Genomic DNA, 23,326 nt, shown 5'->3' with positions numbered 1-23,326 from the left:
CACAAATAAAAAGAATTGTAGATTATTAAATATATATATAATCAATATCAACTTGAAGAAAAAAGAAAAAATTAATCGATTTTCGATTGAATATTTTATAATTTTAAATTTTATTTTTAACGTCTTGAGGTTATTTTTTTAGCAATTAGTTATTCATGTAGCAAAGAGAATACAAATACTTGCATTGGTGTATCTTCGGATAATTAGAAGTCAAATCGAACCAGCTTATTTTCAATTTCATTCAATGCGCAAGTAATGTAATTTTCCCTTATCTCATCAATTCATAACTGTATATATCATTTCGAATTTTCCATTGGACTCCATTTATAAATATTTCATCTTGCACATAAAAAATTCGTTTTATTTTGAATAATATTTTTATTCTTCGATAGTATCATGTTGTCTGGATGCTTTATTGAAAGAGTTTTTCCATTGTATTGAATATCTTGGATTCCATTTTTATTTCGTTTTCTTATTGTTACTTGTGTTGTTATTGCTAGTTTGTTATTCAAAAAAGTTTGTTCATGTAAACGTCGTGATGATTGTGCAACTTTGTGAGCTGGTGAACGAACGGATCGATGACGGAGAAAATATAATAATTGTTATTAATAGATTATCTGTTTGACTTTTTTTGAGCAAACTAGAAGTATTTTTTTCATCGGTTGAATATTTTCATGATATGACAATCTATGTATTCTTTTGTGTTCTTTTGGTTCATGAAAAACCCCATACAACCTCGCACATACACATGCTTAATTAAAAAAAAAAATTGTCAAATTCACTCACACATTTATAAACGAACGCATTTTTGATCACCGCTTGTTATATACATAGTTGTTCAAGGTTTCCTTCCGCGGCGGACGGCTGCCGAGAAATACCACCTCCACTGCTTACTGTCACTACTCTCATATATGTGTGAGTGTACTATAGGAGTAGTGAGTAGTGACTATATAGTGATGGTTGGTGACGGTGAGCAGTAGTAGAGTGGGTATAAGCAGAGTGAAGCCACCGAGGTCCCATTAGTCCGACATTTTGTGCTCGCCGTATGGAGCGGGTATAAGAGGTTTTCATCACTTCCGATCTCACCGTGTGGAGTGGGTATAAGAGGGTTCCGTCACTTCCGAGGTAAAAATCATCTATGGCTTCACTCTGCTTATACCCAATCTACACAGAATTTTGTCAGGGCTCTCTCTGGATCGACGTCAAATCGCGCTTTTCTCGACCTCAATCCAAGCTTGATTTCTGACGTCCGTCGGAACTAGTTCAGTGTAACGGTTCGACATCTAACCGACAAACTTACGGACCTTGAATCGAACTCACTTTATACCCACTCTAAGCAGTAGTAAGCAGTGGAGGTGGGATTTCACTGGCGGTCGCCCGCCGTGAAAGAAAGCTCCCAATAATTCGTAGTAGCAACGTAGATTTTTTTTATACATTTACATTATCTTGTTAAAAGAAAAAAGTTGTAGGGTTGTGCCCTAGTGTATAAGGCAGTATAGAAAATCGTATAAATAAACAGATGAAATAATGAAAAAAGCAATATTGTGCCCAAGGCTTATACTAAAACAATAAGAATAAATAAATTCCGCTTGGATAAATTTGTGGTTGAGCAAAATGGCAGCAGCCGACTCATCAACGGAGGACGGTCTTTATCCAATTGCAGTTTTGATAGATGAATTATAAAATAAAAATTTACTAGTAAATATTATAAATTTTTTTTTTCAAATATTACCAAAGTTTTTTATGTTTGAAAAAAACAAAAACAACTCGATCTTAGCCAGCAGGTATTTGTAACAGTGAGGTTACGACTTCAGCGGTTATTTTTGATTAATTTCATCACATCAGTTGACCGACAATTTTTTTAAAATGTAAATATGATAAACAATTTATTTTATTTCAATTAATGAATATATTTTTATTTTATAGCTGCGATTGAATTCAATCAAAAAACTTTTAACGATTGCCTTGGCACTTGGTGCTAAACGTACTTGTAGTGAGTTGATGCCTTTTTTGACAGAGACAATTTATAATGGAGATGAAGTTTAATTGGCACTCGCTGAACAACTTGGTACACCACTTGTAGGTCGACTTGATCATGTTTATTGTTTATTGGTAAGTATTTGAAAAAAAAAGATGATTATTTAAATTGACATTCAACATTATTGATTAGACTATAGCTTGATTAATTAATTAAAAATAAATACAAGCATACTTTAGCTTTGTTCTTCACATGTTTAAATGTAAAAACTAACATACTCACTTTACCATTAATTTGATGGACACTCTTGTTTCCATGGTCCATATTTTGGCATATCATTTCGTATAAAAACTCCCCGAAAATTAGCAATTTTTGGTTTTTTAGCAAACTTCAATAAATCACCGTCAGTTGAAGCTCTTTGTGGTAGCATCAATTGAAGTTTTTTGGAGACAGATAGAGTCCCATACCGATTTTATGAGGTGTTGAATAAAGTCCTTTTCCTATGGCAATTGATTCCATCATTTTATTATGTCTCTTATCCTCATTTGATGGTTCTTTACTTGACTCGACTGCATTGATAGCTTTGACAACACCGGATGTTCCACCAACTAATCCACCTAATGCTGATATATCTGAGAAAATCGGAATTAAGAGCGGTAGAGCACCACCGATATGTTTAGCAACTGGTAAAACTCTAGGAACAGTAATAGCTTTCTTGCCGCCACTTGTTTTAATAGCTGCTCTTGCACCTTTCAATGCTGATTTAATTGCAACTGATGAATTATTTGATCTCTCCATTGCATGCTTTGCTGCTTGTACGATTTTTGAAAATGATATTTTCTTTATTTGTTGATATTCTTCTTCTTAACAGTGCGATTTTTATTTTTTATTTATTTTCCATCGATCTTCTTTTTTGTTTTTTTATTTTTTAGCGAAGATAATGGTTTTCTTTCCGTACATTTCTTTTTTTCATTAACACAAGCCATACCAAATTTTGATTTTATTTTCATTGCTCCGGTAACGAATGTAGCTGCTGCTCTCTCACTTAAACTCGCGTCTTCGGAAAAAATACGTTTAGCTGCTTCACGAGCTGAAATATCATCAGCTGCGTTTCTTGCCTCGATATAGTTACGATTCTTCGAACATGCAATATCGTGATTCTTACAGGCTGCTTCTAAAGGATTAATTCCAGGGTCACCTCGTGCTAAACATTTTTCTGACTTGGTACCTGGTATGCAATATGAATAACCGGCAAATGAAGTCCAAATGGTAATTTGTTGATCGATTTATTGAGTATTTCTTTTCCACGACGGTATTTATTCTTTTTTTGTGATGTATACTTAATCATAGTTTAGAACAGACTGATCTGCTTGGGTATAAAACAGCCGAAATTATAGAATTTGAGCTCAGTGCTCATCACGATGGAATACCAGAAACAAGCTTGAAAATTATCAGTTATAAACGATGATATAATTCCATCAAAAAGTGGTAATGGCATTATATATTGGGGCATTCTGAGTCAATTCAGCTGGTCATCTGCCTGACCCTCTCGGATTGAGTTGAAAATTTTTTTATACATTGTTTTTGGCTTTTTATGCAGCCTGAATTTTTTCGGAAATTTTATGACGTATTTTAGCCGGTAAAGTAGAGTGTTTTAATGTTAATTCTCTTCTTTCATAAAAAAAGCCCCAATTTAAATACATGAAATTTTTTCCATAAAATTTTAGACGTTTATATGCTTTTTTTTTTTTTTCAATTTTTTTTTTTCAAAATATCTTGAAAAAAATAAAAATTGAAAAAAAAAAAAAAAGCATAAAAACGTCTCGGCCCACTCTAATTTTTAATCGAACACACGTGGATTGAGTAACTTTTTTTATGGAAAAAATTCTTTTATATGAAATCTTACAGAATTATATTTTATTTAACTAATTTTTAGAATTAAAAATGAATAAATCGGCGTAAAAATATTCCCGTTGACTGTTGTTGTTATATGATCTTAAATGTTGGTATAAATGATTGTGTTACATCCGGTGAATTTAATTCTAATATTGTAGACTATGCAAATACGTCACATAATAAAAACTGCAGTGCCTAATTTTTTTTTTTATTTTTTTTTATCCAGCAAACTATTCAACTTTAGACTTCAAAATTTTGACATTCTTTTGGATATTTTACGTCTTTTGATTATTAAAGGTACGATCAATAGACAGGTGTTTAAAAATTGGGGCTTTTTGGCGACATTAATTGTAAATTTATGTTTTGTTTTTATATATAGTTGTAAACAAAAAAAAATTTTTTCGTCGACTTTTTATATAAGTATATATCATTGTACACAGCTGTATATAATTATATCATATTATACATATATAGTTGTATACATATAATTAAATATAAATATATATATTTATATATTATATATTGAAGTGAAACTTCTTTAGAATGGGTAGTTAGAAAAAAAAAACAAAAGATGGGTGCAACGAAAGTAACGCAATGAACATAGTCAATCATAATTAATTTATTAATTTAATTATATATTTATCTTTTATTTTTTTCTATTTACTGTTTTTTTCCTTGACTACACTATATTGAATTATTTTATTGGACATCAGACAAATACAAAGGTAAGCAATACTTCTTTTTTAATGTAAATTATTTTAATTAAAACATTATAGATTCAGTCACAATTAATGAAAAATAAATTAAAACCATCAAAAAAAAATTAATCAATAAGTTAGTTATGATAAGAAAACGATGTACATAAGCACAAGAATATACTGGACAATTTTATCAATAGGTGGCAGCTTTGATAGGAGCTCAGGTATCCCTATACCAGCGATTCCTCTTTATTCTTTCCCTTTTTCTAACTTGCGTGAAATTTCGTTATTGCGCCTCCAATTCCACGCAAGTTAAAAGAGGAAAGGGAAAAAAAGTAGAGAGGGATCGTTAGAGGTGGGGATACCCGCAGGCTCCCGCTAGCGAAAGAACGCACCTAATATCCTTAGCAATACCAGAAAAACTCAATTCTTTACATTAAAAATATCGTGCAGCATTGGAAAAATACATGAGCTGGTTATTGTCTATCAGATCCATATTGATTGCCAAGATTACGTGAACTGATTGAAAAACTTCATTCCGTGATCTAAGTTAACCACTTCTTGAGCTACAAGAAGTTATATCAACAATACCAATATCAGTTTATGAAAGACAGTGTTAACAAAATAAAGATGAGCTGAATATCACGTAGTATTAGACGTGTTACATTTGCTGCATTACAAAAACGTCAATTTCGAAAATTCTTTACATTCCCAGGGAAAAATCGTTAGATCAAATCAGATCAAATTAGATCTCATTTGATCTGGCTCGGTTCTTGATTTGATCTGATCAGATCTGGGTACAGATCAAATCTTATCTGACCAGATCTGACTAGATCAAACTTGATCTGGACCCAGATCAAATCGTATCTGACCAGATCAAACTTGATCTAACCAGATCTGTTAACATAATTTATGATACTCTTCATCAACAACAACGACAACAATAACAACAGCAAAACCATGATTTGTATGATCTTTTCGAGTCTGATGTCGAAATTATTTATGATTCATTTCATCATCATCAACAACAACAACAAAAACAATAACAATTCAATATTAGAATTAATCAAAATTATTCGTTTTTAGCGGTTATTTTTTATTTAATATTATATTTCCAAGTTATGTTGATGAAAAAAAAAGGTTCTGTTCAATTGAAAGAAAAAAAACTGTTCTATTCCTATAAACATGTTCCATCAATATAAATTTATTATTCATATTTTATTTATAATGTTTTAATTAAACTCTTTTTCCAGATATTTTTTGAGATTCATAATTAACAATGAATTCATTAATAAATGAACAAATGAGTTGACTCAAAAAAAAACCGATAAAGACCGCTATTTTAAAGTATAATAACGCTTCAATCACTCTTTGTTATAATTACTGAAGAAGTTTCACTTCCCTGTGCGTACAATAACACACATACATTTTTTTTATATATATATATATTTATAAACTGTAAATTTTTTTTCATTTACTTTGCTTGTACCATTTTGTACATTCAGGAAGGGTATCAAGATGTTTATAGTCCAAAAATTTAATTTCATTTAACAATCCATCATCAGACACTCTTTATGAAGTTTTTACCATAACATGTGGTTGTATACATATGGTTTCCGATAAGAATAACAACAGAAATTTTACGAATCATATTTGATCGATTTAACAAGAGTTCAGTTTCTTCTTGAATGGAAACAATATGATCGACTGTCACTTTCATTTTTATATGTTTGAAAAAATTATTATTTTTTGTACTAAAACTTCTCATAACAAACACCACTCATTATTGTGGTTAAAAGAACGAGCCTTCATATTTATATGTGTTAGTCTTAACCCCGAAATTGACATTGGCAAGCTCAACTGTAATGTACTCAACAGACAACAGTGATAATGCTGACACGTTTTTCATCTGTTAGAAAAACATGTTTATTTTTTTTCTTGTCGGTAGACTTTAAACAAGAGGGTAATGGTAAAAACGAAGTAAGAGGTCTAACACATGTTGGAAACTCAGGTATAAGGGTAAACATATTTATTTATTTTATTTTTATTACGTTTAAGTGTTTAGATATGTTGCGATGTCCTTGTAAACATATTTTAGAAAATTTTTACTTCTTTACGGATTTTAAAAAGGGCAAAAAGACAAATTAGAGAAGATACAATATTTGTAAAAGTGTCAGTCTAAGTCTGACTGTCTTACTTGCAACTTCGCATTGACAAGATCATTCCTTTACTTAGATTATTTAGTTTGAATTAAATTTTTGATAATACATTAAAATACTTTGCCTAAATTAATTAATCCTAAAATATATTCCTTAATTTCAATTCCTCATTCACCAATAAAATGATAATTTAAGAATATTTAAATTAATAATTCTAATATCATCGAAATTGGAAAGTTTGCAAGTATGAGGCACAGGTGCATCTGCAACAGTTGATGTATCAAACGATACTACTAAAAATTACATCGAATGGCAAGACTTAGAAAATGTATCTAGAAACAAGATGAAGACTAGTGTTATAATTAATTTCAAGCATAAAGATGTAAAAGTCTTTCTTTCTGATGCTAAAAAAATGTTAATTAGTCAGATAGCTCCTATTTTACAAAACAAAAATGCACTCAAAGTCAATACTGTATTAGCTTCGAACTATGAAATTGAAAAAACCATCTGATAATAGTGTGGAAGTTGAAACAAAATATTTCAGTGAAGGCAGTTTTGAGGTTTCACAATCATCAGATTTAAGTCAATTATTCAAGGAAAATTTTTAACATTTTATAGAAGATGTTGAGGAAGCTGAATTAAGAGGATCTGGTTGGAAACTGCTTAAAATTCTTCATCTTGAAATCCAAGTAAACGATTACATACCACTGCAAGGTGGTAATTAATCTTCCGTTGAAATGCCATCGTGGATAATTAAAATTCATTCAGTCGTGAACGTTGAAAATTCTGATAATTTTTGTTTTATGCGGTCAGTTTTGGCATGTCTATACAAAGCACGCAACCATGTTGACCGTGTGGGTTAATATAAAAAACATGTTGATAAATTAAATTGCAGCGGAATAACTTTTCCAATAACATGGGAAGAAATAAAAATGTTTGAAAAAAACAATAAGTAAAAATTAATATTTATGGGATTGAGAATGATGATGATGATGCTGATGATGATGATGAAAGTGATGACGATGAGAAAAAATATAAAAAACGTAGAAAAGAAAGGGTTGCACCATATTATATTAGCAAAAATTAATCTATTCATGAAATAATTCATCTTTTAATGATCATAGACGGTAAGACAGAGGCAAAAACAGGATGTGACACTGAATTGAACGAAATATCTTTTAAATGGTAGTCTTTAGGGCCCAGAACACGTTGCACCTATTTCCAATCATTTGAGAGAGTCTCACTTTTTCAAAAATTGAGGCGAGACTCTACCGAGTCTCTTGATAACGATATAATATTATATAACTATATATACTTATATATATATATATATAGTGGTGGTTTCGGGGGCTACTTCATATATACAATGGTGATTTCGAGGACATTTGGTGGTTTTGAGGACGGTCCTCAAAACCCCATTTGAAAAATATGCTTCGGTGGTTTTGAGGACTTTTTATTTTACCGGGTATAATTTTCATAAATTGAAATGTAAAGTAGGTATTACGACCGATTTATCTTCAATTGATTACATTGAAATATCGTACCCGGATTATTTATTGGACATAAATATTTTGCCCTATAAAATAATCCTTCCTGATATATAATAAATTAAACCTAATTTTCTTTGCTCACTTAAGAAAACAATAGGAGGGTTTAGGCAGACAGACGCGTAATTTAGGAAGGGTAAATGACCCCTGAAATGGACACGAAAAATTTAACGTAAGCACAGATATAATTCAATAACAATAATAAAGTAATTGAGACGACACACGAAATTTAATATTCGGATAAAGCATTAATTTTATTTATAAAAACACCATGATTTGAATTAAAAATAACATACAAAAACACTCTTAATTTATTGTAAAAATTATAAAATATTAAACGCTCAAAACTTAATTAAAACAAAGGCCCCACGCGTCGTTAATATAGCGAGATGAAAATCAAGTGAATCACGGAGTCAGTGATTCAAAATATTAAATAAGCGACCCGTTAGTTAAATATTACGCGACCCGGTGAATTATCAACTAGATTGAGAAGCAATCTAGTTGTTAAGAGAGAAATGACACACTGACTCTACATTTACGTAATTGCTACACTTGATAATCGCCGAGAATCTACTCAAAATTACACTGATACGAAACACTTAATATAAAATTAATAATTGTACTTACAATGACGGTTGAATTAAAATTACTGGCTATAAACGACGTGGACCTTGACCTCGGCTTTGCTTTAATTACGATAAATAATTAAAGATGTGTGGCTGATTGGTGATGAACAACGGTATTTAACGTAAAACAAAGCACTCGCGTAGCACAGAATTTAAATTTATTAAATGGTATTCGTTGGTTTATAAATTCATTACCTGGTTATTTATTTAATATATTTGTATTCTCGAAATGAATTGAGGCAAATCTTCAATTAATTACTGATGTTACTGAATTAAAATATATTTAAAACCAATTTAATAAAATTTCTTGTATAGCCGAAGGCTATACAAATTATTTAAAATAATTAAAGAATGTAAATTCGATTAAGAAATATTAAAATATCGAATAATTTAACTTGCAACTGATTTGAATACAAAAATAATCCGAGTTTTAATCCAAAAATAATTAAATTTCTCTAAGTCAAAATTTAGATATTAGAAAATATTAATATTTTTAAATTAAAACTTAGAAAATTTTATAATATCTAAATTTTGACTTCAGAATTCAGAAAAAATAAAATATTTTAAGTCTTTAAACTCAAAAATAAAAATATTCTAAGTTTTAAATCAGAAATAATTATATATAATATTCATAATAATAAAATTCATAACATATGTATATGTAATTGTTGTAATTTTTTTTTTGACAACTTGATGTTACAAGGTGTAAACAAACAAGTATTTTTATCAAACTACTTACATACAAAGCAAAACCAAAATCCAATTTTTTACTATTTGGCACAACACAGACTCTTAAAATCGTTTTTTAAAACTTTTTGCTTAATAATAGGCGATTCTTTACTGTAATTGATTTTTACAATTATAATCTCTACAAGCACTCATAACTCACATCATGGGCCCCCTGCTCCCAACCTAAATTTCATCCCCCAAATTGCAAAAGCGTTCTCAGTGCCATCTAGTTTTTACAAATGTTGAAGAATGACGTGGTGATTGATGATAAAAAGAACATAATTATTAAAAAAATCAATAAAATTTTTTTTTATAATTTTAATTTTCGAAAAAAAATTTTTGAGTGAAAAAATTTATTTTTAAATGAAAATCGTTGGATTTCTTTTTTATGTAGATTATGCAGAAAACTGTAATTTATTAATAATTTTTTTTGTTAATAACAATTTTTGAAAGAATCATGCTCTCGGCCATGCAATTTTATAAAATCTTCAAAATTTCATGCAGATAAATTCAATATTCACGAAAATTCTTTGGTTTTTGTGAAGTGAATTTTTCAAAAGTATTGTTTCGCCTGAATACACAATAATATACAATAACATATAATGACATATGATTTTGATTTTATGAAAAATATCTTATCTATGTTATTGATGTTATAACATATAAATCTGAATGATAATATATAATTACTCTGGTTTTCAGGCGAAATCCTTAATATATGTTATTGTTTAATATTTTATGGTATCGTATATTTGTATATGATCCCTAGCAGATGGCTCGACTCTCAAGTGTAGCACTCAATCGAAAAATAGAAAATAAATATAAGATTATAGTGATAACAACTTAAACTGAATAAAACCTTGACTAGTATATAATGAGAGTTAATATTAAATGAGAGTTCAAACTATACACGGTGGAGAGGTTAGATTGACATGATTCACATATTTACTGGAGTCAGAAAGCTGTCAAGCCTCAGACCATTTATAGGTAATTGACTCGGTCATTATTACCAAAATATTTTGTCATTGAATCGACAGGCTTTCGACACCGATTTGAGAGGTGCCTAATTTATTTATTTTTCATCGTTTTAAATTGTTTAAACATCAGAATGGACTTTATTAATGATAGATTTGTATTTTTTTGATTGAAATATTAATATAAAATATAAAAAAACTTGTAAAAATTGAAAAAAAATTTTTTTTTTTTGTTTATAATTTTTGATTTAATTGTTAATAACAATTGCATGTAAAAATCAAAATATAACAGTATATGTGAGCATTTAAAGATTAAACGATCGTAAAAATAACTTTTTCAATTTTTTATCGCTATATACCCATTGACTCTGTCTCGACACCGTTTTGATCGCGTTTCGACAGCATTTCGACAGGCTTTCGCCACCGAATTGAGAGGTGCTCAATTTATTCATTTTTCATTGTTTTAAATTATTTAAACATTATAGGGGGGTTTATTTATGATTGATGTAGATTTTTCTGATAATACACTGTTTTATTCGGTTTTTTAGATGCAATTGTTATTAACAATAGATTTAAAAATTATTAACAAAAAAAAATAATTTTTTTTCTAATCTTTACAAGTTTTTTATATTTTCTATTAATATTCTTATAAAAAAATACAAATCTATCATAAATAAAGTCCATTATGAAGTTTAAACAATTTAAAACAATATAAAAAGAATAAATCAAGTACCTCTCAATTTGGTGTCGGAACTCGTCGAAAAGCGGTCGAAATGCTGTCGAAACGCGATCAAAACGGTGTCGAGACATAGTCAATGGGTATATAGAGTCAGAAAATTCAAAAAAAAATAATTTTTACGATTGTTTAATCTTTAAATGCTCACATATACTGTTTTATTTTGATTTTTACATGCAATTGTTATTAACAATTAAATTAAAAATTATCAATAAAAAAAAAAAATTTTTTTTTAAATTTTTACAATTTTTTTATATTTTTTATCAATATTTTTATCAAAAAAATCCAAATCTATCATAAATAACCCCTCTATGATGTGCAAACAATTTAAAACAATGAAAAATGAATAAATTAAGCACCTCTCAATTCAGTGTCGAAAACCTGTCGAAAGGCGGTCGGAATGTAAAAACGTGATCAAAACGGTGTCGAGACAGAGTCAATGGGTATATAGAGTCAGAAAATTGAAAAGAAGTTATTTTTGCGATTGTTTGATCTTTAAATGTTTACACTTACTGTTTTATTTTGTATTTTACATGCAATTGTTATTAACAATTAAATTAAAAATTATAAACGAAAAAAAAAAAATTTTTTTAATTTTTACAAGTTCTTTTATATTTTCTATTAATTTTTTTATAAAAAAATACAAATCTATTATAATTAAAGTCCATTATGATGTTTAAAAAATTTAAAACCATAAAAGATGAATAAATTAAGTATCTCTCAATTCGGTGTCAAAAGCCTGTCGATTCAGTGACGAAATATCTCGGTAATAATACCGATCGGTAATTATCGATGAATGGTCTGAGGCTCGACAGCTTTCTGACTCCAGTAGATATGTGAATCATGTCAATCTAACCTCTCTACCGTGTATAATTTGAACTCTTATTTAATACTAAATACATATACTAGTCAAGGTTTTATTCAGTTTAAGATGTTCTCATTATAATCTTATATTTATTTTCTATTTTTCCAACTCATTTTGATTATCCGGCGCTCGTGAATTACGTTTTATATAAGCTGTCGAATGGCCGTCAAATCGCTGTTGACTGAGTGCTACATTTGCGAGTCAAATCCCGATCGATTAGGTGTCGACGCATTCGCTAGGGATAATATATTGATTTATATAATTTTATTTAATTTTTATTTACGATCATACAATGGTCTCAATACATGTATAATACGATATGCGAATACTCAATAATATCAACTTGCCTTAAATAATAAATAAACATCAAAACTCAATTTTATTTTTTCGAGACTTTATTTTTTAAAATAAATCAATGTAAGTATAACTTAAGACGTAAAAAGATATTTTAGAATTTTTTTAATTAAAAAAAAAATTATATTATTTGTTGTTATTACAACATTAAATCATCTCGGCCAACTTGTACTATAAATTCACAAAATCACTTCGAGATTATATTCGTTCGATGGCCGCGTGGGTGAAGATGTGCGTTTAGTAATTAGAACATAGTAGGTTCGAGTCCCGGTAAAAACAACAAAAAATAGATAAAGGTTTTTTCATGACAGGTAGCATTTAATAGTAAACATTAAATTTATAAAAATGTAATGACACTCAATAATATAATTTTTTTTTTAAATTAATTGTTTATAATCATATCTAATAACAAACATTGATTATTATTGTTTACAATAACATGTTAAAATTGAGTGCATGTTATTGTATCTTATAATTGACCCGATAGTTTTGCATGTTATTGTATATATAATTCTATATTATTATATGCAAAATATTGTATATAATCATATAATATTGAATGAGTTCGTATTATATTTTATAGTATATTTTATACTATCGCATTCAATATTGTATGATTATATACAATATTACGCATATAATAATATGAAATTGTATATAATCATATTTTATCAGGTACAGTAATATACAATCATAGATAATTGTAGGTAATTGTATAGTTTTATTTATTCATTTAATAACATAAATACTGCACATTTAATTATATACAATTGTATGCAATAACATGTAAAACTATCGGGTCAATTATAAAATATTAGAGATGCACACGAGACGAGACCAGTCTCGGCACTTTCTCGTCTCGTCTCGCGAACTCGAGACGAGACCGAGACGAGACTGACAATTTTTCAGGCGAGACGAGACCGAGACGATACTAGCATTAGTCCGAGACTTCTCGCGAGACTCTCGCGAGAGTCTCGCCGTGTCATCAATAATATCAAATTTGGTTTTCTTAATTTTTTTTTTTTTTTTTTGGTGCCTTTTTTAGTATTAAGTTCTTATACATATTGCATCTATATAATAACTATAAACAAACAAAGAAATATATAAAATGAATAAAAATTAAATTGAAATCCAGCTTAATTTAAAAAAATAATGGTAAATTATATGTTGATTTAGACGTACGGAATAAATAAAGAACATCTTTATTATATATGTTAAATCAAAGTATAAATAAGCATTTTTTTTTTAATTTAAACTTGATTTATTTATTATTAATTTATATTCATTTTATATATTTTTTTTGTTCGTTGTTCAGTACAGTTCATTTACAACTATCTCCGAACTCGACATTCAACTGTCCTAAAAATCAAGATGATGATGATTGTAATGATAAAAATACGACATTTAGATTTTCCAGATGTTACATCAATAAATCGTTGACATTTGGCCTACATTTTATTAGGAAATAGGTGGTAATATGCACTGGCTTGCTCCGATTGCTCCATTCCGCGAGCTTCAACAGCTGCCTATGCTAAAAGCTAGTACACAATGTGACGTCACAACCTCCTTATGAAACTTCATGAGAATAAATAATAAATTGATTCGTCAACGTATGAAAAAAAATATATTATTATTTAAACTTTACAGAAAGATGTGATATCATAACAAAAAAAAAAACCTAGTTTTTTTTACAAAAAGAAGCGTCAAGTATCCGAAATCGTTTAGCTATTTTATTGTTTTAATACAAAAAGATGTGGTACCAAAAAAAGTCAAGAATTCAATATATTTTTAATGCATATAATTAAGGTTGATTCCGAATATCTGAATTATTGATAGACTTTCGATTTTTTTGGCTTATTTTCTAAATGAAATAATTATCTATATTGTGAATTTTTTTGAATTTTTTCTTGTTTGCTTTTTTCGAGATATTTACTGTCAAAGTTGACAACTTTAACACACAAGGTATACGAGTTACCTCATGTTTTTACAAATAACTTTTTTTTGTGTTGATTCAAAACTGTACATTTACTATCAGATTGTAGCCCTGGACAAGACAAAATTTTGATAATTATTTCAATTTTTTCTTCTTTTTCTTTTAATAAATATTTAACTTTTAAACTTCTAAATTTTGCTAGATCCGCGGCACACTGACATGAACACAAGCATGGTTTTGGCGTACGACGTAAACTTTGTGTGCTAGTGTGTTGCCGCGCACACACATACTACTAAAGAACTTGGTTTTTTCATCAGCGGCGCCACAAAAATTTCAGGACACGGGAATAAAAAATAGCGTTATTAATATACGTACCCTTCGTGGCATAAATATTAGTACGGCGATGGGACTTGGAAGCAACCTTAAGTCTTAACTGTTGACAAAATTTTAAACTTGACCCCACCTGGTTCAATATATATAATATATAAATGATATTTAAATTGGGAAAAAAAGGTGGGGTCAAGTTCAAAATTTTGTCAACAGTTAAGACTTAATTATATGCATTAAAAATATATTGAATTCTTGACTTTTTTTGGTACCACATCTTTTCGTATTAAAACACTAAAATAGCTAAACGATTTCAAATACTTGACGCTTCTTTTTGTAAAAAAAACTAGGTTTTTTTTTTGTTATGATGTTATAACATACAATATTCATACAATATTTTTTCCCAGGTAACAAAATGAATTTTTGAAATGTAGTTTATTTATTGAATATCGTGTGGCTTAGGCCGATTTTCTAATATTACAACTTGATTATTTTCTCCAATACATTGCAATGTTAAAACTTTTCTTTTAATACCATCCTCTAATTCAAGAAACTTTTTTCCATTACAAAAATAATATTTAGCATCTTTTTTCGGTAAGAAAACAGTATATTTATTATTTATTTCGACTGATAGTCTTGCGCCAGACTTTCTTTCACAGTATCTTTGAGTAGGGGGGTTATAAGAGTTCTGGACCACGGAAAACCGCGAGATTGTGGGTGGGATGGTATTTAAATAAATTTAGGGTAGAAAGTAAGAGAAGAGAATGAGAGAGGGGAATAAGAGAGGGGAATATGAGTGGGGAGTCTTTTCGAATTTCGGCCATTTTTATTTTTTTTTTTTTTTAAATTTGTGAGAAAAAAAAAAGTGTTTCGACGGAGATTTGAACTCACGGACTTCGGATTTAAAATCGAGCGCGCTATCCCCAAAACCACGGCTCAATCTTATTGGATGTTGGAAGTAGAAGGTGAGTGATACTGGAAAATTCGAAAATTTGTTGAAAAGAAGAATTGTTTATTTATTTATTTAACAATTAAATAGTTGATAAAATTTTTTTTAAAATATATAATGTAATTTTTCATAAACTTTTAAACATATGGTTCCAATGCAAATTGTTTAATTATGAAAAATGTTTATATTATTTTTATTTTTTCTCATGCGTATTGCTTTCATGCAAAAATTAATATTAATTCCCGCCGCAAGGTTTGCTGATTTGTGAAATAGATTTTTCATTTTCATTTTCATTTTCATTTTCATTTTTATTTTTTCTTTTCGTTTTATCGTTTCGTGAGTGAAGTTGCAAATTGAAAAGAATATTAATAATGGAGTTAAATTTTAGAGAAGAAATGAGTGCCTACGAAAGGGAAAGAGAGCGAGAATGGTTGTACGCTCAACCATTATATTTGACGAAACAATTATTGTTGAGAAAGGTTTGCTTTTCAATTTTAACTAAGTGATTATTGTTTTAAAAAATGATATATTTAAATAATGATAAAAATTGTTCCCAGATTCATTTAGAGACAAGAAAAGTTTATGCTGAGTTTCTTAAACTTGAAAAGGACAACCAAGTGCATGATTGGACTTGGCAACACCAACGAGAATACTACATGCATTTTGTAATAAAAAAATTTTAATAATTAATAATAATGAAGTGTTTTGTGTAAATATTTAATTAATTATTTATTTCTAGTATAACACAAAAAATTCTTCGATACGTGAAGAGTTAAAGTTGTTAGGAATATTGAAAGAAACTGAGAGAAGTAAAAATTTTTTGTGTTTTTTACAATTTTTAAAAATTTTTTTATTCATAAATAAAAGATTTTTTTTTTTCTTTTTTTGTTATAGAAATTTCTTGGTGTCAATATGAGGCAAAATTAACACCAATCACTAGGGATGGAACTTTTAGGGACCTGCAAGCTCTCTACCCAGAAGAAGTTGAAGAATATGAATGGGGTCCAACTATGTGTAATGCCAACACAACCCTTAATCAGTTTGAAAGATTTCTCGATAATCATAAATAAATGTATATATATATAAATGTGCATGGTTTAAATAAATAAAAAAAAAAAAAATGACAATAATAAAACAAAAAAAAAATCTCATTTCTATCCTTAATTTCCTAACCTCCAGAAACTATGAATAATTCAATAAATAAATACATAAATAAATAACCGAACAAATATATGAATAAATAATAAAAAATCTAAATCAATGAGTCAACAACTACAAAACCAATGACTTGAACAATAAACAAATGAAAAACAAAAAAAAAAATATACAAAGATCGTGTAACATAATTGAAAAAAAAAAAAAAAAAAAAAAAAATGGAAAAATAAATTAAATTCTAAAAAAAAAATGGTAAAAAAGAAAAAAAAAACACAATTACATATATATTTTTACGATTATTTTTTTTTTTATTTAAAAAATCTTATTATTATTATTATTATTATTATTATTACAATAAAAAAAAAGTAAAATCAAATGAATTTGCCCCCCTGCTCCATCCTATGGTCCCTCACCATCGGAATCATGGACCATGGGGTCATCCAGAGGGCATGGAATATCCGGCAGGGCCCTCGCAGCACCAGTCTCCCTTTCCAACATTCCTGAAACAAAATAAATCAAAGAAAAAATGTAATAATTAAAAAAATGTTATATGAAAAAAAAAAAAAAAAAAGAAGGAAAAAAAAATTACTTACTTTCAATCACTCTAGTGGTACCCCTGATGTCCATGTCCAACTGATCGCTGATTATTTGGAGCTCTATAAGCTGTAAACAAGAAAAAACAAAACAAAAAAATTAGAATAAGTATAAACAATTGGATATTATGGGAAAAGTATTGGAAAATAAAAAAAATAAATAAACAAATAAAAAATGTAACTTACTTCAGCACTGATCTCCAGTCTCCTCCCAAGTGATCTGTCCAGCCCCGTATCAAGATTCCTCTTCAGCAGCTCGGTCTTTTTATTCCTTCTCCTCGTAATTTTTCTCTCTACCGGATTTCTCTAAAAATAAAAAAAAACAAAACAAAAATTAATTTTAAAAATTTTATATAGAATAATGAATAAAGAAATTATGGATAAATAGATAAAATTAGATAATAAGAATAAACACGTGCATTAAAGAATAAGAAGGATAAGGAGATGCTACTATTTTATAATATGAAGAATGAAAAGAAAAATTATTGTAGAATAGACTAATAGGAAAATGAATTAATGAATTTTTTTCTCAATTATTTTCAAGAGTGTTAATTGTATTTTTTTATTATATATAAAGGTAAGTTTGAATTTAAAGTTTTTATAATAATATTAATAATAATTTTCATAATTTAAGTTTAACTATTATTTTATAGAAAAACTTGTTTGCATTTTTAAGAAATTATTTTATTATATTTTTATCTTTTTTGTTTTTTTATTTTACAGATAAATTTTTTGTTAAATAATATTTAATATGGATCAACTCGCAGACCAGATTCACCTGAAAAATAAATTCTCTCAGGCATATGCTCAGCTTAAAGAAAACCCAAATGCTTTGGGAATTGTAAAGAACATTCGTGAAATTCAAGATTACATAAAACGTTACAATAGATCATTAGGTTGCCTCACAGGACCTAGAAAGAAAATGACTGATGCAACAGTTACATTGTTGACTACTTGGAAATGTAAATTAGAGCATTTGCAGAAAAAAGGCGGTATGGTTGATGAGCCTACAATGCACCAAAACCTAGGTTAATTAGTGCACAAGTTTCAGCATATAATGGTAAAAAATTTATATGTGATCGTTGTTTATCATATTTCCATTCTCAAAAATCAATTGATTCTCACAATCCTGCATGTAGAGAAAAAAACCAATATGCAATGGTGATGCCAACAGAAAAAAACAATATTTTAAAGTTTACAAATTACAAATACCAGCTTCGAGTGCCTTATGTAGTATATGCTGACCTGGAAAGTATATTAGAAAAAGTAACAGATAATTCTAATAATTCATTGAAAAAAACAATTAAACAAAAACATATTCCAAGCAGTGTAGCATATTATGTTAAATGTTCTTATGATAATACGCTCTCTAAATTTAAATTAAAAAGAGACAAAAATTGCATTGAATGGTTTATTAAGGAACTTGAAGAGCTGTCACACAATGTTGATAATATACTTGAAAATATCAAACCGATGAATCTTACTTTTGATGAAGAATTGCAATTTTTTAATGCAACAAAGTGCCATATATGTAAAAAATTGTTCACAGCAGAAAACATTAAGGCACGTGATCACTGTCATCTCAGCGGGGTGTATAGGGGGCCGGCTCATGTTGCGTATGTATAATTACTCTAATTAATTTTTTAACTTTTTTAAATTTTTTAATTTTTCTCCGATTTTTTCCGTTTTTTTTTTATTTTTTAAATTATTTATTCTGAAATAAAAATTTATTATTTCAGATGCAACCTAAATTATCAGACATCTTGCATAATAGCTGTGGTATTTCATGGTCTCAGTAATTATGATAGCCATTTTCTAATTAAAGCATTAAAAAAACAATTTCCAGGTGATATTGATCTTTTGGCTTTAAATAAGGAAAGTTACATAAGCTTCACTAAACCTGTTAAAGGTACTAGAATTAAATTACGTTTTATAGACTCTTATAAATTCATGGCTAGCTCAATAAGTACACTCGCTAATGAATTAGAGGATAATGATAAAAGTATAAGTCGTAGTTATTGCAACAATTTAGAAGAATTCAAATTAATAACAAAAAAAGGTATATTTCCATATGATTATATTGATTGTTGGGAAAAATTTGATAAAGAACAATTGCCCTCAAAACTTGATTTTTATTCTCAACTTAATGAAGAGCATGTGAGTGATGATGATTATGCTCATGCTTGCAATGTATGGAGAGTATTTAAATTAAAAAATCTGGGAGAATACTCAGATTTATATCTCCGTACAGATGTTCTTCTTTTAGCTGATATATTTGAAAATTTTAGATATTTTTGTTTGAAAACCTATGATTTAGATCCAGCTCATTATTACACACTCCCAGGGTTGAGTTTTAACGCGATGCTAAAATATACAGAGATTGAGTTGGAATTATTATTAGATGCTGATAAATTATTGTTTATTGAGGGAGGTATTAGAGGTGGCTTATCACAATGCTCACATCGTCATGTCATTGCAAATAATAAGTATGTGAAAGAATACAATCCAAATATTAGAGATTCATATTTAATGTACTTTGATGTTAACAATTTATATGGTTATGCAATGGCTTCTACACTACCAGTAGGTAATTTTCAGTGGGTTGAGAACTTTGATTCAAATTCATTACAATCTATTGGGGATGATGCTGAGTGGGGTTATATTTTGGAAATAGATCTAGACTATCCAGTAGAGCTTCATGATGAACATAGGGATTTACCTTTGGCACCAGAACGACAAATACCTCCTTTATCTACAAGTAAATGCCCAAAATTATTAGCAACTCTTTATCCTAAAGAAAAGTATGTAATTCATTATAGGAATTTAAAACCATACGTATCTCTGGGAATGAAAATTAAAAAAGTATATAGAGTTTTAAAATTCAAACAACGAGCTTGGTTGAAACCATATATTGACTTAAATACTGAATTACGTACCAAGGCAACATCACTCTTTGCTAAAAATCTATTTAAATCATTAATTAATATTTGTTTTGGTAAAATGTTAGAGTCAACACGTTCACAGAGAATAATTAAATTAGTATCAAGATATGGCGGTCGAGTCCTTGGGTTATTTCATACGTTTCATCAGCAACAATCATATTATTATTTTCGAATAGTAATTCAGCATTTCCAATTTTATATTCTCCACTGTTTTTTCTTTTAACCCCATAATCTTTATCCCATTGTAAAGTATCTATTTTATTTAAATATTGAGTTGTTAAATCATTTTTAAGACCTGTTTCATCAGCCTCTTGCTCTATCAGTTGCAGATCTTCAATAGTATCATGGAAAGCCTCTGTTTCCTCATCAGAACTGAGATTTTGTTCTGTGTTTATATTTCCAGAATTACTTGAATGCGTTCTATCAGAAATGATACTGTCTTCTTCTCTCTCAGAATCATATGTGTTGTCTTTACTAATTTTGCTTTTTTTATTGTTTATTATCGGTGTTATTTTAGCAGCTATATTCTCAAGTGGTCCGATGACTGGTTTTAAGTACTCGTTAGCAGTTTCAGATATGCTTTCTTTCCCTAATTTTAATAATTGATGCTTCTTCTTTATTACATCTCTAACTTTTTCTATTTCTTCAAGAAATTTCGCTTCTTTTGACAATGCTTCCTTCTTGAGAGGCATGTTGATTCGACAGATTGTATCGTTATTTATATTTATAAAACAATCAAAATTTTTTCTGTATCTTCCATCATTTATATTGCGATCTTTGTCAATACATAGGAAACAATATTTCTCTTCCCAACACTTGATACATATCCGAAGAAATTTATTATACTCCATATCAATATTTGCATGATCCTGCCGAATATGTTTGAGATTTAGCTGATCACAAGGGAACACAACTAAGAAATTAATATTATCGCGAATCAAATGCTTTGGAATTCGAGCATACGATTGACACAAATAAAAAGAATCAACATTGCAATGACGTCCCATTGAAAAATAATCCCTTATTGGCTGTTGATTTTCAGTTGCAACATCATCAAATATAAACAATGAGTTTGGTTTTGCTTCTTCAACAGGAATTACTTGATCATTGCTTGAAAATTTATGATAATTTATATTTTCAAGTGGTTCCAAAGTTTTTCTAAATATCGATATTTTGGTTGGTATAATGATTTACTATAAATATAAATATTAGCAAAACGTAAACCATTTGGATTAACAATTAAACTCATAAGTGCGTTGGTTTTACCACAATTACTTCCACCAATTATAGCACAACGTATCGTATTTGGCAATAAGTCTCCATGTCTTTTCTGAAATAAACCCTCACCACTTTTTGCTGTAATTATATCAAAGTTTATCACTGGTAATTTGAGAGCTTGCTTCTTGTACTCCATCTTGATCAACACTAATTAAAAAAATATAAAGTCAACTGTTTTATATAGAAAAAATCAGTCAATCATCAACCATGATAGAGCATACAAATAATAAAAATAATAAGAAAAATAAAAAACGTTTTGGAAAAGGAATATTAAATAAAATTATTAATAAACTACCTATCGAGTTACATCTACCTGGATATTCTTTTTGTGGACCTGGAACTAAGCTAGAGAAACGTTTGGCAAGAGGAGATCGAGGAATAAATCCTCTAGACGAAGCTTGTAAAAATCACGATATCGCATATTCGAAAAATCAGAAAGATATTAAAGCCAGGAACCTAGCTGACGATATTTAAAAAACGAAAAACAACTGGTGGAAAATTAAAAAAAATTAAAAAACTGATAAAAAATAGAAATAATTCTGGTGAAAAGAAAAAAAGCAAGAAGAGCAAGAAAAATAAAAGAAAAAACCTCAAGAAAAAAGTATCATTTATGAAAATTGTACAAGCTGCTAAAGAAGCAAGTAAGGGATCCAATGTTCCATCAATAGCAATTAAAGCAGCATTAAAAGGAGCAAGAGGAGCTATTAAAAATGTTAGTAGTAGATCTGCTGTCTTGATGCCAAGAGTGGTACCAGTTGCTAAAAGTATAAGTGGTGGTGCATTACCACTATTAATTCCAATACTTTCAGCCATAACAGCATTAGGTGGACTAGTTGATGGAGCATCAGGTGTTGTTAAGGCAATTAATGCAGTAAAATCAAGTAAAAATCAATTACAAGAAACTGTAAGACATAATAAACAAATGGAATCAATTGCTATTGGGAAACGACTTCATTTAGCACCATTTAAAAGCGGAATGGGATTCTATTTAACTCCAAAAAACTAGATGTGATGCTACCACCGAGAGCCTTGACTGACGGTAATATTATCAAATTTGCTAATCAATTAAAAATAAAAAATTTTCGTGGTGTTTTCATGCGGAATGATATGCCTCGAGATGGTTCTTGGAGACGAGAATCAGGAGTTGTTAATTTAGATGATAAACAAAATCCTGGAACACATTGGCTTGCATATAAAAAACTCAACAACAATTTAGCAATATATTTTGATAGTTTTGGTAATTTACAACCACCAAAAGATCTTGTCAGTTACCTTGATGTTGGTAGCATCAATTTCAACCATGAACGATATCAAGATTGGAATACATTCAATTGTGGCCATTTATGTCTTGCATTCCTTGCTGAAAAACTATAAAAGACTTGAATCTAATAATTCAACATCAGTCTTTAATGAACTTTTAACATGCACGATACATTTACTTTAACATTAAGTGGTACATCATCAGTGCTTGAAACTCAATATTTTCCTCCAATTCAGTTAACAAGAGGAAAACATTATTCATTAGCACTTATTTCTTTTTTAACATTTAATTCAATACCAAATATTGATAACCATAATAATCAAATT

At 28.7% G+C, this 23,326-nt stretch overlaps 1 protein-coding gene and 1 long non-coding RNA gene across 2 annotated transcripts; one reads left to right on the top strand and one right to left on the bottom strand.

The window, feature by feature from the left end:
* Positions 1-17,313: 17,313 nt before the first annotated feature.
* Positions 17,314-17,899, bottom strand: LOC122848046. The gene is made up of 3 exons (XR_006373436.1): positions 17,706-17,899; positions 17,520-17,589; positions 17,314-17,426 (listed from the first exon to the last, which is right to left on the bottom strand). It is a non-coding gene; the product is annotated as an uncharacterized LOC122848046 (long non-coding RNA).
* A 372-nt stretch (positions 17,900-18,271) lies between these two features.
* On the top strand, positions 18,272-21,309 carry LOC122848044. Its single transcript, XM_044145816.1, has 2 exons — positions 18,272-19,135; positions 19,259-21,309. Exons 1-2 carry the CDS (start codon positions 18,678-18,680, stop codon positions 20,682-20,684), a joined length of 1,884 nt encoding a protein of 627 aa, XP_044001751.1. The 5' UTR covers positions 18,272-18,677; the 3' UTR covers positions 20,685-21,309.
* The last annotated feature ends 2,017 nt before the right edge of the window (positions 21,310-23,326 follow it).

The sequence above is a fragment of the Aphidius gifuensis genome, linkage group LG2 (assembly GCF_014905175.1).
Source record: "Aphidius gifuensis isolate YNYX2018 linkage group LG2, ASM1490517v1, whole genome shotgun sequence".
Taxonomy (NCBI): Eukaryota; Metazoa; Arthropoda; class Insecta; order Hymenoptera; family Braconidae; genus Aphidius; species Aphidius gifuensis.
This window is presented reverse-complemented; position numbering and strand designations above follow the sequence as displayed.

Bases quoted from the DNA above. Each gene is read 5' to 3' on its own strand.
- LOC122848044 (XM_044145816.1), top strand. From the start codon at position 18,678: ATGGTGATGCCAACAGAAAAAAACAATATTTTAAAGTTTACAAATTAC. The intron at 19,136-19,258 runs GTATGTATAATT...TTATTATTTCAG, and splicing joins AGGGGGCCGGCTCATGTTGC to ATGCAACCTAAATTATCAGA.